Here is an 18,031-nt window from a genome sequence, read left to right as displayed (position 1 = left end):
TCTGAGGCTGAGTGCAAATAAGCAGAGTTCACCCGCTTCTGATGTGGTCAGCAGAGCATTTCCTTGATTATGCATTCCCCACATGCACTGAATAGGGGAGTTCACTCAGTTTTTGGCTTAGCATTGTATTGTTGTTCTAAAATATCTTCTACCGGCCGCTCTCAAGGGGCTGGGCTAAAAACCTTCTTGCTCTGATAAATTCCTGCAATTCCTATGCGCCTAAGAGTGTCTCAGGGCCATTCTTGATCAATGGATGTCCTTCACTGCCCAGGGGAGGAGGAGGAAAAATATTTTAATAAAACAGCTGAGATTCTGTATCGTGCTGAACTTTATTGGAAAGTGTAATGTGAGACAATGACTGAAACTGAGAGAAACCACCTGAGGCTGTGCTCGCAATGAGCTGAGCAGTATTTCTTGTTCTGGGATGCACATGGGAGCGAAGAGCCACGGCTAGAATCAGAGCTGCTGCCTTCCAGCCTGCCCCACGGGCGCTGCCAGAGCTGCTGCCAGTGGTGGTTATTGGTGGGCACCAGCTGCTCACCCTTGTGTCTGGGGTGGGGATGGCACATCGTGTCAGGTACAGCCTGTGCTGGATAGAGAAAAATCTCAGTAAAGTCTGTGAGCTTGAGTAATTTTGGCATTTGGAGATGGGCGAGACCAAACCAGGCTGGTATTGCCAGAATTTGGCCTTGACATTCCCTGTGTGATGGTAAGAGATGCATTTATATGTGGACTCCCTGGGACACCACAATTGCCTGATTTTTTTGAAGTTATTCTTTATCCTATCAGGTGTCTCTTGTCTGAAGGCCATCTCTATATGACATAGTTGCTTTGGAGGTTTTTGGGTAGGAACAGTAGACCTCTTTTCTCTCACTGGAACAAGTCAGACGAAACATCGTTCAGATAGTGCAGCCACAGCATTTTTAGTGGAATAGCTTTTCAGAAAACAGTTATATGAAATATATTCTCTGTTCTTGTAGCTCACAGCTGCTCTGGGTCTACGAAGGACTAGACAGTTCATAGCTACAAGTGGCATGTTGCAAATTATGAGAAAACCATGCACCTTGGAAGAGCTCTCATGATGCTGTGGAGCTTCACTTCGCACTGGCTAACCAAAAGGCAGGTATTTTAAATATTTATTTTGTGACAGTGAGAGGGGAGATGTGAGCACAGAGAGAGAGAAGGAGGGTTAGTGGTGTGCTTGTGCCCAGAGGCAGAATGTTCCTGGGTGAGGGCATCTGCTGTTCAGCCACGTGGCTTTTCAGTGAGACATCCAGGTAGGAACACCTGAATTTCAGTGTGACGGTTACACGCTGACTGCACTCCCTGTTATCCAGCAATTGCATACTTTAGGAGCAATGTTTGTAGGCTTGTGCAATACCGTTCCTGTCTGTATTATTGCACCTTGAGGGCTTGTCCCTGTGTAAAAGGCAGCACCTGCACCCGTGGAGCTGCCACAGGTCTAAGTGAGAGTCACACGTCTGGCTGCCTTCTGCTGCGCCAGCCCCATCGGCTCACAGCTTCCCAGCCCCGGGCTGCCATTCCTCTCGGTGACTGCGGCTGGTGCAGGCTGTGACCAACAGCAAGCTCCTGTGCTGGGTGGAAACTGGGATTGCACTGCTCCCTTTTGGACTCAGGACAGGGAGACACAGTCCAGCCCCCACGGACAGGAGGTTTTGTGCAGATTTTGGGCCCATCCCTCCCAAAGAGAAGGACCATCCTATAGTTTGCATTTTATTTCTTCTCTGCTGGTAAAGGACATCAATCAAATGTCATAGCATTATGCCTATAGGCATAATGGCTGTTTTTCCTGTAAAATAGTGATGGCAATACCTCTGCATGTTTCATGGTACTGACAGGAGAAGAAATCAGATGGGAGGAAGAGTGGGGCTGGACCCTCCAGCATGAGACAGGGTGAGGCAGAAGGCTGATCACAGACTCCGTACAGGTACGGCAGTTCGGGCGCTAAGTCTTTCTTGTACTTTTAGCTACAGCATATATTGGGAACTGCAGTGCCTGGGGGTGCCAGGACCACATCCATCATTCTTAATACAATGCTACTCTTGGTTTTGACCTGCCCTACAAGAGTTGTCTTGACTAATAAGGGTACTGGGAAGCGTCCACACATTGTAAAGCAAAAGGAGGTTATTTCCTTACATTGTGGCAGGATATGTGATAAAGAGGTATGGACGGAGGCAAGCAGCCTTTCCAGCTTGCTGCTATTTTCATCTGGCTATGAATAGCCTTGTGAGATCAGTATTATCTGTTCCGGGTTTTGTTATGTTTTGGGTAGGGAAGTTGTCATATCTTTATTACATAGACCTGTGTGCAGCTCCAGGTCTCAGAGGGCAAGGTGGCTCTAGATGGTCCTACACTGACCTAGGTGATGAAATCGGGGTGTTAAATACTGTCATCATTAGTGGATCTTGACTACCAAATAGACACATTAAAGTTCCTAAATTCGTCCTCTTCATCTGCATGGAAAGCAGCATTTAATCAGTGAAATCTGCTTGGCCCGTGGTGTGTATTATTAATCTGTGCACATCCCAGTGCTGAGGAAGACGTGCAGCATTGGGAAGGAAAGGTGCACGCTGAGAAGTCAGAACTGAGACTGGAGTGCCCTGCAGATGGTCTATAGATAATTTGTGTCTGTAGGCAGATGACAGCAAGAGCACTGAGCTGGTACTGTGCATCTGAGCAGTTTGTGCTTGGGTTAGTTATGAAGAACATTAACATAGTTCTGTTTTGAGCTAGAGCTGAGTTAAACCTCCCAGGAATAAAATAAAAATGCAGCACAAAGAAGACATCAGCCCCTTCAGCATCTGCCTATCCAAAAAGGGGCTATGCTTTATGCCTGCTAGGCTAAACAAGCATTTAATTTTCACCGGATAAAACTATTTGAAAGAGAGTTAATTAAACAAACAACTCCCTGAACACCACCTTTCTCCAGTGTAATAAAAAAGAGCAAGGTTGAAGAGAGAGGATATATTAATTCAGGTGAGAGATCTATAACATACCATCTTTCAGAAATAGCTCTTACTGGTGCAGAAACCCTACATGGGATTAGTCAAACTATTTATTTTGGAAAGCACTCCAGAACTACACCTTTTTGAGCTTTTCCTTGCGGGCACAGCTGCATGCCCATGACCCGCGTGGCCAGCAGGCTCTGGGTGAGAAGAGGCAGGACCATCAGCACAGGTAATACACTTGGTTTTGATCACATGTGTGGGGACACACTGCAAAGTGCTGAGGAACGAGGAAATGAGCATTGTTCAGGCTGCAGGCTGTCCAGACGCGCTTTTTGGTGTGCCCCAATGTGGGTATACTCCCTGTGAGAGGATGTTGTGTGCTGCTGAAAAAAGGTTGGTGTTTATTTGCCCCTTCGCTTTAGGGGCTGGATATTGGGTTGGTGCTAGGGGAGTGCATGCCACGCCGCTTGGTGATTTGCTGAAGGGGGAAAGGGGCAGTTTTGGACAGGTCACGGATTTCCATGTCTCAGCTGGAATGGGAGTCTCCAGACCTGTGCTCAGCCTTTCCCTGGCTGTCAGCTCCAAAATGTGGGACTGCTGTTGTCCCTGAATGGCACTGCTCTTCGCTGTTGTGTGGTCCAGCCAGCTGGAAAAGGGAAGGATACTTTTATTAGTATCCTTCTTAGCTTTTCTGCAGGTGATCAGAGCTCTCCTCTCTCCAAGGGGTTGGCAGAGCTCTTGGCTGTCCCCATGTGAAGGCTGGCATTGCCTGTCTCACTCCTGGCTGCAGAACTGCAGCCCAGCAGGGCTTCCACCACCTCTCCTGGCACTGCAAAACCAGTCTGGCAGGTGAGGATACCAGGAGTTACAGGTGTTGAGAAAAGCATTTTTACACTTAAATACTGCTCAGCTGTTCTGTAGTAAGCTAGATGGCGGGGCAGGGGGGGGGAAGGGTGTGAGGAATGACCAAAACTCCCTGAGTAACACCTGGGATGAGCACACTTCCTCCCTCTGGAAGAGAAACTGGCTGTGACACAGGTCTGCCAAATGAGCAGCATGGAGTAGGTGAATGCAGAGTAACCCTCACTGGGTGTTCTGATAAAACACTTAGAGATACCCAATGAAGCAAGCAAGTGGCAGCTCAAAACCAAAACATGGGCAGATACTTTTGCATTTAAACCATAGTGATGCTGTGGGACTGTGAGGCTTTGAGGACATTGCAAATGCTTAAAATTAATGTGAGTTCAGAAAATAATTAGAAAAATCTGTGAAATGAAGAGACATTGTTCCTGCCTTGGGGATTCCCCACCCTGTACCTTGCTGGAGGCTTGCCACGCTCTCTCTAGATAAGATAAGCTAGTGTGTTACAGGGACCTTCAGTCTAGCGTCTGTGGCCTTTCCTGTATTTTTAAACTGGACACTGAAAAATCTGCTGGGAGATAAGATGCACTCATCTCAGTATGCTGTTTTAACAACAGACCTCAGTTCTCCACTTGCTCTCTGGGTTTGACAAGCTGCTAAGCAGCGTAACACGCCGTGACAGATCTTCTCTGGTGACTGGAGCGTTTGCTGCTTCTTGGGGAGGTGGCCACAAGAAATCAGAAGCTATCACAGTAAGAGATGCAGCCAATTATGCCACATGATAGGTCATGCTTCTGCTTGTCTCCACAGCCCCTCCACGCCCAGCATTTGTCAACACGGCTAAGCATGTAGGTTGATCTCTGTGATGTTCTCTTCCCCAGAAAAGCTGTTAGAGGGAAGAAAGTCCTTTGGACACTCAGTGTGCTCCTCTGTTTGGATTTATGGCCTTTCCTGTAGCCATGATAATCCGTTTTGCCCACCTGCTTTGTCGTGGCATGTGGCAGGACCCAGCAGGGGTGGTCCTCCCACACTGGGGCATCATGGTGGTGCAGTGTCTGAGAGCAGTCTGAGCTTGCTGTGCACGGTGGGCATCAGGCTTTAAGCAGATGCTTAGAGGCACAAACAATTAGCTCTTTCATGACTCTACTGTTGCCAGAGGGCAATCCTGACCTAGGAGGGGTCTCCCACTAGCAGGAGGGGATGAGAGTGCAACTGTCTTTTTCCTTGTCACAGTCTGTCCAGAACAAATTTACATCAGTGGGCTAATAAAGATGCTTGCACCTAAGAGGTCACAGTCTACGGTAAAATCTGCCCTACAAATCTGCAAAGCTTTTGTGTTTCCCTTCCCTGCTGTTTGCAGAGGTGACGAGGCCAGGGCTAGGCAGGACACACAAAAACTGGCTCCATCGGCGTGAGAACTGTGGGGTCCTGGCTTTCTTAGGAATCTCTTGATTTAGGTGTTTGTACTGCATCATTCCTGTGATCTCTGAACTGTTTATTACCAAGGCTTTGAGAGGGAAGAGGATTATAAGCAATCTAACAAAATAAATCAAAGCTGTGTGGTGCTGCCTAAGGAGTGTAAAAGCATGAGCCTTAGGGTGAAGCAACCTGCGTATGGAGATCCTTTCTCAGCCCTGGTTACTCCTGCAGGCCTGAGTGCTTTGCAGCTCCTGAGACTGGCAGCAAAACCTCCAGGTGGAGCGGTCTGCTGGACCAGCTCACTTTCCCACAGCAAGTGCACCAAGTGGTTTGATTTTTACAACAGACCTCAGTTCTCCACTTGCTCTCTGGGTTTGACAAGCTGCTCAGCAGCGTAACACGCCGTGACAGATCTTCTCTGGTGACTGGAGCGTTTGCTGCTTCTTGGGGAGGTGGCCACAAGAAATCAGAAGCTATCACAGTAAGAGATGCAGCCAATTATGCCACATGATAGGTCATGCTTCTGCTTGTCTCCACAGCCCCTCCACGCCCAGCATTTGTCAACACGGCTAAGCATGTAGGTTGATCTCTGTGATGTTCTCTTCCCCAGAAAAGCTGTTAGAGGGAAGAAAGTCCTTTGGACACTCAGTGTGCTCCTCTGTTTGGATTTATGGCCTTTCCTGTAGCCATGATAATCCGTTTTGCCCACCTGCTTTGTCGTGGCATGTGGCAGGACCCAGCAGGGGTGGTCCTCCCACACTGGGGCATCATGGTGGTGCAGTGTCTGAGAGCAGTCTGAGCTTGCTGTGCACGGTGGGCATCAGGCTTTAAGCAGATGCTTAGAGGCACAAACAATTAGCTCTTTCATGACTCTACTGTTGCCAGAGGGCAATCCTGACCTAGGAGGGGTCTCCCACTAGCAGGAGGGGATGAGAGTGCAACTGTCTTTTTCCTTGTCACAGTCTGTCCAGAACAAATTTACATCAGTGGGCTAATAAAGATGCTTGCACCTAAGAGGTCACAGTCTACGGTAAAATCTGCCCTACAAATCTGCAAAGCTTTTGTGTTTCCCTTCCCTGCTGTTTGCAGAGGTGACGAGGCCAGGGCTAGGCAGGACACACAAAAACTGGCTCCATCGGCGTGAGAACTGTGGGGTCCTGGCTTTCTTAGGAATCTCTTGATTTAGGTGTTTGTACTGCATCATTCCTGTGATCTCTGAACTGTTTATTACCAAGGCTTTGAGAGGGAAGAGGATTATAAGCAATCTAACAAAATAAATCAAAGCTGTGTGGTGCTGCCTAAGGAGTGTAAAAGCATGAGCCTTAGGGTGAAGCAACCTGCGTATGGAGATCCTTTCTCAGCCCTGGTTACTCCTGCAGGCCTGAGTGCTTTGCAGCTCCTGAGACTGGCAGCAAAACCTCCAGGTGGAGCGGTCTGCTGGACCAGCTCACTTTCCCACAGCAAGTGCACCAAGTGGTTTGATTTTTAACTATTTAAAACAAAAGAAGGAGTTGGCTGTTTGGTTTCTGTTAACCTTTTCCTTCTTATTCCAGTAAGATAAAACATTCTCAGGGGGGGAAAAAAGGCTATTTACAAAGTAGCAGCCTTTATTCTTTTTCTAATTGACTACCATACTGATGAATAAGTATGAGTCTTTGCTGAAAATGTTTTCTGAAGTACTTTCAGCCCACATGTCATGGGTTTGGTAAAAATAAATAAAAGCTCTAGAGAAGCAATTACTGTGAAAACCGTGTCCCTAGATACTTTTTTTTAAAATAAAATCTGTCCCAGAAATTTCTATAAATGTCTTTGTAGAAGTAAGATTGTGCCTGAGAACCCAAGAGGGTAGATGGTTGGAACCAAGCATGGTAATGCTGTGCCAACCTGGATGAAACATAGGTTTAAACAGTAGAGATTCAGTAGTGCTTTTTATTACTGTTTCTGTTTTAACTATTTAGAGTGGTATCAATAGTTTCTCAGATGATAAAGGCTATAATTTTAGTGTGACAAGCATAGCCATACTTGCCTCTAAGAAATATGAAATGTTGTTTCCTTCCTTCCTTCCAAAAATTATTTTCAAATAATTGCAGAGTTTTAACGACAATGCCCATTCCTTTTATGAGCCTTTTAATGTGGTATTTCTTTGTAAGCATTAAGGTCAGATGCCTATTCTTTTTTTCTAACATGTTGTTACACCATTATGAAAAAGACACACATTTGGGAATGTATCATCCTTAAAGTAATATAAATCTGTGAAATGATGTCAAATGAGCAAAGTTCAGCTGAAATACTTGTGCTCTGCTTCGGCTGTGCCAGTTGAAGGAAGAGGTGCACCATCTGGAGACAGCCCAAAGCAGAAAGACAAATAGGATGGAGACCCAGATTTGAGGAACCTGAAGGAGCTGAAGCTGGTTAGCATGGAGGCTGAAGTGTAAAACCTTGTCAGGATGGCTGCAAAGGGAGCATCCCCATGACAGACAGGATGATCTAACAGGGAGATCTGGGGCAGGCAATACGAAGAAACTTCTTGCTGCTAGTTAGCTAAGCACTGAAATAGGTGGTCCAGGAGGGCTGTGGCTGCCATCCTCACAGGGGTGGATTACACGGACAGAGAGCAGAGGTGATGCAGGCCGTGAGGTTAGGGAATGGGCCTGGTGATCTTCCGATCATGTTTGCCATGAAAGCTGGGATTTAATAATTTTTAATGACCTGGCTCCCAAGGCTATGGCTTTGGGAGAAAAAGCCAAGTATGATGAAACCCACAGTCAGCTGATGGGCTTGGAAACAGTGGAAAAATCCCATCTGGTGAGCTAGAAACTGCCTACATGGGCACAAACAGAACTTACTGCCCTCAGGTTGGCCAGGAGAGAGGAAAAGGAATAAAGTAGCAAAGCAACACATCATTTACTCTTCCTCCACGCCCTGCAGCCTCTGGCCATTTTCAGTGTCTGTTGAAAAGTTACGTGATCTGCACCCATACTGTTTGAACAGCAAATAGCAGTGCAGCATGCACAGTTATTAGAAAATGAGCAGCCTCTGGTATTTTATAGCATAACATGCAGCAGTACCACTTGCAGGTTGCTATTCTGTCATTTTCCAATTACTTTGCAAAGGTTGGCTCCTTATCCTCAGTCTCATTTAGGGCAGAAAGAAGTGAGGAAAAGAAGAATGGAGGTAAAAAGCAAGCAATTTGGTAATTTAGATGCATATTTTACTTGTATCGTGCTGAGTCAACTGTTTACCTGTTAGTAGGAAGGCAGCTACAATAAAATACTGTCTTGGTTAGGTTAATACCACGTGAGGAGCTGTAGGACGAGGAGGAAAGTAGGGCAGCTTGTTTTGGAACTTGTGCTGAAGAACAAATAAAAACCCCCAATGTACACATTCGGTTACCATATGTCGCGCTTATCATAAAAGGCATCTCAGTGTTATTTCTTTGCAGGGATGCTTGAACTCCACGGAGGCAGACTTTCCCGATGAGGAAAGCGCATGCCAGAGGTGCTGGGGTTGCCGTTGGTGAGAGGAGCTTTCCTGGCTGTCGAGGCAGCTCAGGCGGGCGGCGAGCGCTCTCCTTCCCGTGCTTGCCTGTTTGATTGACGTTGGCTTCCAAATCGCTGCGACTGTGCCTGAAGAAAACCGAAGGAGCATAATTTTGCTGAGAGAATTTTCCTGGCAGGGGAAGGCATGCAGTGCAGAGAAACGTGCCAGCGAAGAGCCTGGAAGTGCAAGTCCAGGTGCTAACGCAACTTCCACCCAAGCCATGCTGTTGTGAAGTCCTTTTTCTCCAGCCCCATCTTGCTCAGCACACCGGTGCAGGCTGCACGGGGGGCTGCCCATGGCATTGCAGTGCTCCGGGCTGGATTAGTTCCTGGTGTGTCATTGCTTCAGCTGTCTGAAGAACTGAAGAAGAGTGCAGGGAAGATGCTGGACTTGAGCTTCCTGACCGAGGAGGAGTATGAGAAGCTGATGAAGGTTCTGCAGAGAGATGCAGAGCTGAAGAAGAAGGATGGGGATCGCATCAGGTGAGAGAGCATGCAATAATAGCAGGATGTGAGCTTCCCCTGCAAGGATTTTTTTTACTTCTTTTAGAGAGGGGGTTGTGTGTGTGTGTGCAACAAGGAGAGGTGCAGGCTGCAGCAGTGCTGTCGCTTCTTCCTCAGATCCTGTCGGGTCTTTTCATTGCACCTTCTGCTTTCTCATCCATCCTGCTGTCGCTGCTGTCTTCTCTCTGCAGGATTGCAGGGTTGGACTCTCCTTTGAGTTAATCAGCAGCCCTCAGAGATGCCAAGGGGAATTATCCCTTTCCTGCTCTGGGGAGGAAGATGCTGATTTCTTGGTGTCAGAGGTCCAAGCAGGAGAGTAGCTGCTATCTTGTTTTCCTCATCTGGTAGCACAGAAATCCCACAGATATTGCTTTAAAATGAGACTTTACATTCCCACCTCTGCTTTGTGTCCCTTTGATGCTCTTTGAGGTGGGTGTGTATGAAGCTTCCATCCTGCAGGCAGAGAGGGGCAGTGAGAGGCTACATGACATGCCAAAGGTTTGTGGGGAGCCCTTGCAGAGCCAGGAGTCACTCTCAGTTCAGGTCACTTGCCACTGGCCGTCCTGGAGCTCAGGTCTGGTGGATGGGGATTGCTTGTTGCTGCTGTCACTTTTTAAATGCCAGCCATTAGACCATCTGGGTTGACAGTAGGCACCAGGCTCTGGAAGCTGGCACCAAATTCTCCACGACAAGAAATGAGTAGTTCAGTGAATGTGGATGGCCCTCTGCCAGTTTACCCCTGTTAGGGATGTGGTCTTTGACTTGCTGTTGAACCAAAAAAGAGTAAGCCCCATGTAGGAGGGGTGCTCAAGGTTGGAAGGGGGAGTGGGTGGCTTGGCAGCAGGCTCTGGGGAGCCTTCATGCCCTGGCCTCTGCTTGGGGGTGAGAGCTGGGGAAAGAGAACTGGTGGTGGCATGCAAACGGCTTGGGCTTGAGGTGTATGTCTGCATGCTTTTACATCTCTGAATTGAAACAAGGTTTCAAAAAGGTTTTCTCTTTTAATTCTGCTTTTTTTCTTTTTCTGGAATGCAGTAAAATTTCTGCTCTGATGTGGAGGTTTGGGGAAAAGAGTATTTGGGTTATTTCAGTTTTAGAACCTGATGGGGGTGGTTCCAAGCCCCACTTGCCATCAGTAGGGCTGTATGCAGTAAGACCTTTGGTGCGAGTGTGAACGCGTTTGGCTCCAACACAACTTGCCTGCTGGGCAAAATGTAGTCAGTGGCATAATGCTGATCTGGTGTCAGCAAGATTAAAATATGTTCCTACGTCTCCTCTGGCCCAGCACCTCAAGACCCTCCTGGGGGCAGATGCAGCCCTGATCTAGATGGGAGCTGTGCATCTCCCTGGCTGTTGGTCTTGTTGCCTGTGGAGGCTTGAGCCTGGTTGTCCCATACCTGCTTCCTTCTGGCCTTTTGGCCTCCAAATGTGACCCTTCAAGGCTCCACGTTTTTCTGGGGGTTTTCCCCCTTTTCCTGCTGAGAATTGGGCGGAGATGGGAGTTTCCTTTGGCCTCTTGGGTCTCGCAGGGACCCTGAATTGTGGTGAGCTGTGGGAGGCAGCTAATCCAGCAAGCTGTGGTGTAAAAACAAAATAACCAGAGGAGGGTTAAAAGTGCAGGCTAGCAAACAGAGCACTTGAGGGGTTTAGGTGCCAAAAAACAGCCCTGGGTGTGCCCAGTAAGTTACAGTAGGCGAAGCTGGGCTGAGGAAGGAGAGCTAACTGTTTCAGTGCCAAAATCGGCATGGCTGGAGGAGCAGTGTTTGGGGAAAACGCTGCAGGGACAGGTTGCTCCCCTGAATAACATGATTTATTTCCATGGTTTGCATCAGGTTTGATCCAAAAAGCTTTGCCTCTCATAAAGAGATTAATAGACAAATAAAACAGAACTGCAGGACCTGCAAACAGACCCACCCCTTCCCAAGCCCTCAGGGCTGCAAAGCAAATGGACAAATCTCCTTGCCAGGTGACTCTGATTTGGATTTGTAAAATTTGGAAGAAGTGAAAGCCTGTGTTTACAAGATACTGTTCCTACTTCAGATAAAGAATAAATCAGCTTTTGTTTTAATGCTTGTTTGGCCCTTGTGAATAATCTGTGCACCCTTTGTAGTATCAGACAGGTGAACTGTATGAACAATTGTTATGAAGGTAGCTCAGGGGAAGTCAAAACCTTGGAGATCCTTTTGGTGTGTAATGTTCTCATTGACTTTCAGGCGGATACAAGGCTCCATCAAGGATGAAAAGAAGAAGAAGTTTGTGACAGGTGAATGGTTTTCAGAAGTGAAGGCAAAACGGTTTCAGGAAGACTTAGAGGGGCCAGATCTACTTCGGGCATCAATTAGAAGGAAAAAAGGTAAACTAGAAAGTAAGTATGTTAGTGTGCATCTTAAGAAAACAAGTTGGTGGACCAGAAAAAAGTGGTCAAGCATGGGCATCTCCATGTACCGGGAGGTTGTTGGGAACCAGCCTTTGTGTTGGGATAAGGGGTTTCTCAGCTAGGCTTTCAGTACTAGGAAAAAAACCCTAATTATCAAAATCAAAAGAAAAAATTGTGGTGTGGCAGAGGACCAAGGCAAAAGCTGTTTACCAACTACATGCAGTAAATGCCTTTTCCCTACTCCAGCTTCTTTCTTCCAAAATGTCTGTCAGAGGTCATTGGTATCATTTCTTGTCATAGAAGCAAAAAGGGAAGGGGATGACAAAGGGTAATTTCTGGCATCAATTTGATATGTGCAGGTCAACCACCCCCCAAATTCCTAGAGTGGTCTGAAAAAAGCAGCCAGCCAACAGCTCTCACAGGCCTCCAGGATGGTGGGGTCAGTCACCTCTCTGCAAAAGGAGAGGGTCCCTCTCTTCTCCTGGCAAATATTTGCCCACTTGAGAGGGTCCATGCCTAGCTTTTTATGTGGGAATAATTCCAAGGCACAATGTGATTTTCAAAGTGAAAAGGGCTTTGGGGCCAAGCCTGAATGGTAACCAGCTGCTATGCCATAACAAGGGTATGTCTGCAACCACGTGCTGATTCGAAGCAGATGTATTGCGTATTGTTTGACATGCAAATGAGCTCTCATGGTGGTATGTAAAACAGATCAAATCAGATTTATTGGCTCAGGGCAGAGAGGACACGAGATCAGCCCCAGGTGAAATGAGTAAGACTGCTTTGAGTCCACATGTAGCCAGCCTGGAGCTGGCACTTGGTGCTGAACATTTGTGCAAAGCAGAACTGGGAATGATTCACATCCACTCTTCAACATGAAGACAGGCCGACGGACTCCGCAGCAGGACTGTGGGACTGCAGCCCAGTCTCACACAACCTCCTTGATAATTTGTCAGGGTGGGTAATCACAGATACTCAGACACGGCTGCTGCTGCTCTGGGGAAGCCACGGCCTGATGGCTCCAAGCAAAGTCTACCCTGGTCCCTAATACAAGGACCCTATGATTGGGCTCTGTTCTTTTGCAGTAAAGCCTACTCATAGATCTTCCATCTGTCCAAAATTCAAATGTCATCTCCAGCAGTTCAGTTCAGCCCCCTCTCCTGGGCCCAGCTGCCCATTCCTGCTGTGGAGTATCGGCAATACAGGCCGCTCCTTTGTTTGGTGGGCCTCGTTGGGCAGGATATCTCTGTAACATTAGTTGCCTGGGTTTAGTGTACCCCTCTGAGCCCCACATTCCTTAGACGCATTCTCAGAGCTAAAAGCTGACTAGGGACTTTGCTAACTGAGAGCCTCATTTTCTTTTTGCCTTTTACTTATCCCTGACAGCTCTCGTAAGTTAGCATAGATTCATTGAAGCCTCTGATGCAGAACTTGACCATCATATTTCATATGAAGTTGCTTTTATCCTTGGTATTAAGGATTCACAGTGTCATTAAATTTACTATTTTATCATCCCTCCAGAATGCTAAAGCATATAAAAACTTATCCAGCTCAACAGTTGCCTAGCCATTTCTGCAGAGCGTGCTCTCTGTTTTTGAGGGTGTGTCTCTGTGCTTGCACCCTCTTTGCATGAAGAGACAGATGCTTCAGCAGCCCCTCTGCTGGGGCCCAGATCAGACAAATGCTCTATCATCTGCAGCCCAGCTGGTAGCCAGCAAGGAATTGGATTCAGCTGCCTGTTGCCTTGTTGCCAGAGGCATCATCACCCTTAGCTTGCAGTGCATTTCAGGAAAGCAAAATTTGAAGTACTGTTTGTTTTAGATTTAACTTTTACTGCTGGTGTGTACACATGAGATGCGGTCTCAGGTTATCATCTAAAATAATCTCCTTATTAATATACCAGTAATAGGCAAGTTATGTCTTTGCATGTGCAAAGAAGGAACTTTGCTGTTTTGGGAAGGAAGAAGCAAATGTTACTGAACTACTATAGTAATTATGTTTAGATTTAGCCCTCTATTTCTTTTTCAACTTTTTTTTTCTTCACTTTCTTTTTTTCTATTCTCAGACTTATTTTGGTAAAGTGTGGGTATGACATAACTTTGTTCCTTCCTCTTACTTTTCCTGCGGCCATTTTACAGCAGTGATTGAGGATCAAGATTCTGCAGCTGGTATTTTCACTTTGCTGTTGCCTGTTGTGTGCTCCGTTCCTGCAGTGGTCACTGTGTAGATTGCCTCCCTTCACATGAGAGGGCAAGTGCTTCTCTCACTGGCTTGTCGGCAAGAGTATTGCACTGGAGAGAGCAGCACTTGGCCCACCAGGGAACAAGGGTGAGACCCGTCTACAAACAGCCTGGCCATGCAGCTCACCTTCTATTCGCAGTATATGATATAAGGGCCTTTGATTGCCTTCTTGACACTTTTTTTTCTTCTCCTAGAAAGATCAGAGTCATTCACTTTCTGTTGGCTTTCAAGGTGATGAAGGGGTGCGTGTTCATTTAGCCAAATCAATGTAATATTTTCATAACTCCAGGGTTTTTAATCCTAATATAAGTCTTTGATGATTGTGTTGGGGAGTGAAATGAGAAAATTCCTGCATGGAAAAGCCCGCTGAGACAATTGCTGCCATTCTCTCTGCATGGTAATGGTAAACAGGCTGAGGAGGGGTGGAAATTGGTGCCTGCACAGGAAAATGCCATGACCTTTTCTGGAGGAAGGTTTTAACCTTCAGAAGGCAGGGCTGTGTGGACCCCTAAGGGTCTTCACAGTTGGTATTGATTACAATAGAAAACACTAGTAATCACCAGTAATATAAATCTATAAAATAGATAGATACCCTATATTTAAATTACAACCTGCAGAGCAGCACAGATGGATGAATTTGGTGATAACTTCTTGAGCTTGTATGCAATGGATGGGAGCTAAAAATTGTCTAGGAGAGAGACCATTTTATCCACCCAGCAGGGCAAGTTGGCACTGATGGCACGGCTAGCTGGACTTTTCCCAGGTGCTGAGTGTCTTCATTTTAGAGTGATAGGAAACGAGTGAAGCAACTAAACTGTTAGAGCAGGAGTGGCTGTATACGTATGTATATAGATACATGTATGGACGAGTTAAACTGGTCAGGCCACTACTAATTTCTGTTGGAATTTGCTGCTTATTCTGTCTCATCCTAAAGTTAGCAAGGGAATTTTGCTTGTCTTGATAGATTATAATGTACTGATAACCTATTGTGGTTATGGAAGCCAGGTGTAGCTATGTCAGTGGCTGAGCCATTGTGAAGGGCAGTGATCTGGATGGGAGGAAGGGAACACCTCTGGCAGCTGGGAGGGGGGAGCTCTGTCTGAAGGGGGAAGTGTCAGTGAAAAGCAAATATGATGCAATGCCTTTGGAAGTGGAAATGAGGTGAGAAATTAATGCAGTCGGTGGTTGTTGAAGTCTTTTCAGCCATGACAGGCAGAGGGAAAACATGGGAGCTCTGTGTTTCATTCCTCTACTTCCAGTGCAACTACCTGCTGGCATCTCCCTCCCTTGGGTCTGGGGCAGAAGAGGAGGATGTGGCTCACTGTATAAATAAATGCTCTTCAGCATGCTAGTGTGCCTTCCAATGTCTGCACATGATGTGGCCAGCACTTGCCATGCCACAGCTTGTCACTCCCAAAATGATGTTCCACATTCACAGAATGCAGTCCCTCTCTCAGAAATGTGCTCTCTAAAACCAGCTTGTTCTTACACAGCCAGACTCCTGTCTTCCAGCAGGAGCTACTCCCCAACTTCCCACCACTGCAAAAACCACAGGGCCACCCAGCTGCCATCTCTTGGGTGTGCCAGAGATGTGGTCCTAATACAGACATCCCTGAGCAGTGCCTGCTGTGGTCCCCCGCACCACAGGGCAGGCACTGGATGGGGAGGAAGAGTTGGGACTGCAGCATTTTTCTCCATGGGGATGCACAGGCAAGGGGGAAGGAAGCTCCTTCTTGGGATATCCCTGTTATCTGCAAGCTGACATGGATATCACGGCCCGTCTGTAGGACTGTTCTTCCCTTGGGCTTAGTGCAGTTTTCTAACCAGGTAACAAGCAAGGCTGTATTATTTAATGTCACATCTGAATCCTTTGAGCTTCTGATTCTATTGTATTGTGTAATGAAACATATCCTAAAGAGATTTGGCAATTTTTGTAATGGGTATATTTACTCTTTAAAATAGACCTAGCTGCATGTGAATAAATATGTGCAGATCTTGTTGACCAGACTAGTTTTTCATTGCTGTTTGAGAGTTTAATCCTTTTGGTTTTGCAGTAGCAAGAAAGCCTGTTTGCCAGCAAAATGTCTAATGTGACTTTATACCCTGGCAGGCAGCTCTAAAGATTACCGTCTTCTATTGTTCTTTCTTTTGGGTCTTTGAGAGCTTAGAAGACATAGCCTTGTGCCAGTAAAAACAACAGGGATCTCCTCATTAACTGTATTGGCCTCCTCCTTTGTTTGCCAAGATCGGATGACTTTGAGTCAAAACAGGAAATGGCTGAATTTAAATCCTGGTACGGATTAACTTTATTGACAGCCAGAGCAGCATCCTGTGAAGGTTTCCAGTGGTAGAACAGCTCCTGGCGTGAGTCGGGCGTTAGGCAGCCCCCTTTGGGCTCCTGGACCCATGGGGTCTGGAGGTGCCTTTACCACGTAGGGACCACAAGCGATCCTGCTCTGGGGCCGTCTTCTGTTAAATCTTCAGGGTTTGTGCTGGTGGCACTCATTGTCTTCTCTTCCCCCAGACAAAACACACTGGCCATTACAAGTTTAAATACATGTCATTTCTCAATTGTCTCTGTTAAATTACAGATGAGGCCACCGAGCACATCTGGACGGGTCTGGAAAGCAAAGCTGTCCTGAGCCCTGCCTTCCCCGAGCACGCTGCTGGCGCAGGCGAGGAGAGGTAACTGCTGCTGCTCCTGCAATGCTCTGGCTGCTGCTCTTACTTCTAATGAAAATAGAATGCTACCCATGAAGCCCTGGTCTTTAACTGAGTTTCCGAGACTGTATAAGTAATAGGTTATATAGGATATTTTTAAAATCCATTTTCCAGGAATTGTCAGAATATCAATCCTCCCCCAATAACTAAGTGCTAATGTGCTTATCCCAGGAAGGTCTTTTCATGCATGATTTGATAAGGGGTCAGTAAAATGGAAGCTGTCTCTAATGTCAGGATATTCTAGTTAGTTTTTAAAAGTAATTATGGTTTTATTTGTTTAATTTTTGCCATGGAGAAACACTAACAAAATGAACTGTTTGAGGAAACTGCTCATTTCCTGCTGGTGCCAACCTCTGTGTCCAGTGCTCAGCACTCTCCATCAGGGCTTGGTAGGATTTCACATTGTTCTGACTGAGCAGAAACACCCACCAAAAGCATTCCAAAGAACAAATAGGGGACCTTACTCAATATTCATGGGCTATGTAGAAGCCATTAAAATACTCATATATTCATTTATTGTTGTTCCCATCTCATTTGCAATTTTTTGTCAGCAGAATGAGGATTCATTGTTCACAGGTGGCAATTGCTCCAGTTAAATATTAAATATGAAGCTTGACAGCACTTCCAGACCTCTTGCAGCTGATCATTGGATGTTGCTTAATGAAGGATTTTGGGTTTTGGGGGGGTTGATTAAATCCTGATAAGCTTCCTTTGTTTTTCTCATTCAGCCCTAAGCACAAAGCATACCCGTATGAAATTTCACAATCTTGACTGCCATTCTCCATCTGGAGAGCAGCCACCTCTAGGCACTCCCAAAGATGGTAGAAACAGTCAGGTAAACTGCCTGTGATATTTGTTTCTTCCATTTATTTACAAGGCAGTTAGTTAGTGATTAACTTGTATTCCAAACATAAAGATTTATATCCTGTACTATAGTTTTGCCCTAACCATTGTTGTCATAATAATTCCTGTAGTTTCTAAGTCCTCGGTCAATCTGGTTGTGCCTTTGGCCTGAACTGGGAGGTGTGGCCTGTTCCTCCCTGGGCCTCAGCATGGAAAGGCATCTCTCTCCAGCATGGCTCTTGGGCTTTTCTGGCACTGCTGCTTCCTGTGTTTTCCCCCACAATTTTCTCCCAGACAGATAAAGTCTGAATAAACCTAGTTGTTTTTACGGAGCAAGCTCTGTGCTGACTACAGTAGGAGACTTGTCCTTACTCCAGGTTCAGGCCATTTAACATCTTCCCCAGTCCTTCTAGCCATAATGGAGAAAAGAAATGAAGGCGCCAGCTCTGGACAGCCTGATGTTGGGCTGGGTCAGTAGATAAAAGTGGCAAAGTAGCTGAGCAGAACTGAGACGGCTTTGAAGACTGCCTGATCACCCTGCCAGGCACATAGCTACCACT

The 18,031-nt window shown here is 46.5% G+C and overlaps 1 protein-coding gene across 6 annotated transcripts in view; it reads left to right on the top strand.

Annotated features, from left to right (window-relative positions):
• The first annotated feature begins 1,897 nt into the window (after positions 1 to 1,897).
• The window catches only part of LOC106895584 (synaptotagmin-like protein 2), a 38,413-nt gene continuing 22,279 nt past the window's right edge, over positions 1,898 to 18,031 (top strand). For 3 of the 6 annotated variants that reach the window (XR_001413450.1, XR_001413449.1, XM_014955027.1), the window contains exons 1-3: positions 8,553 to 9,271; positions 11,503 to 11,654; positions 16,499 to 16,592. Coding sequence is in view for 4 of the 6 variants with exons in the window: in XM_014955027.1 (XP_014810513.1) it covers positions 9,171 to 9,271; positions 11,503 to 11,654; positions 16,499 to 16,592 (347 nt within the window). In the remaining 2 variants the exon portion in view is untranslated. Of the gene's footprint in view, positions 1,949 to 8,408; positions 8,424 to 8,552; positions 9,272 to 11,502; positions 11,655 to 16,498; positions 16,593 to 18,031 lie in introns of those variants that run through there. The other 3 variants (XM_014955028.1, XM_014955030.1, XM_014955031.1) reach the window with 3 other exon arrangements.

This window comes from Calidris pugnax, unplaced genomic scaffold (assembly GCF_001431845.1).
Source record: "Calidris pugnax isolate Ruff unplaced genomic scaffold, ASM143184v1 scaffold38, whole genome shotgun sequence".
NCBI lineage: Eukaryota > Metazoa > Chordata > Aves > Charadriiformes > Scolopacidae > Calidris > Calidris pugnax.
The sequence above is the reverse complement of the archived record's forward strand: the minus strand, read 5'-3'. Positions and strand labels throughout refer to the sequence as shown.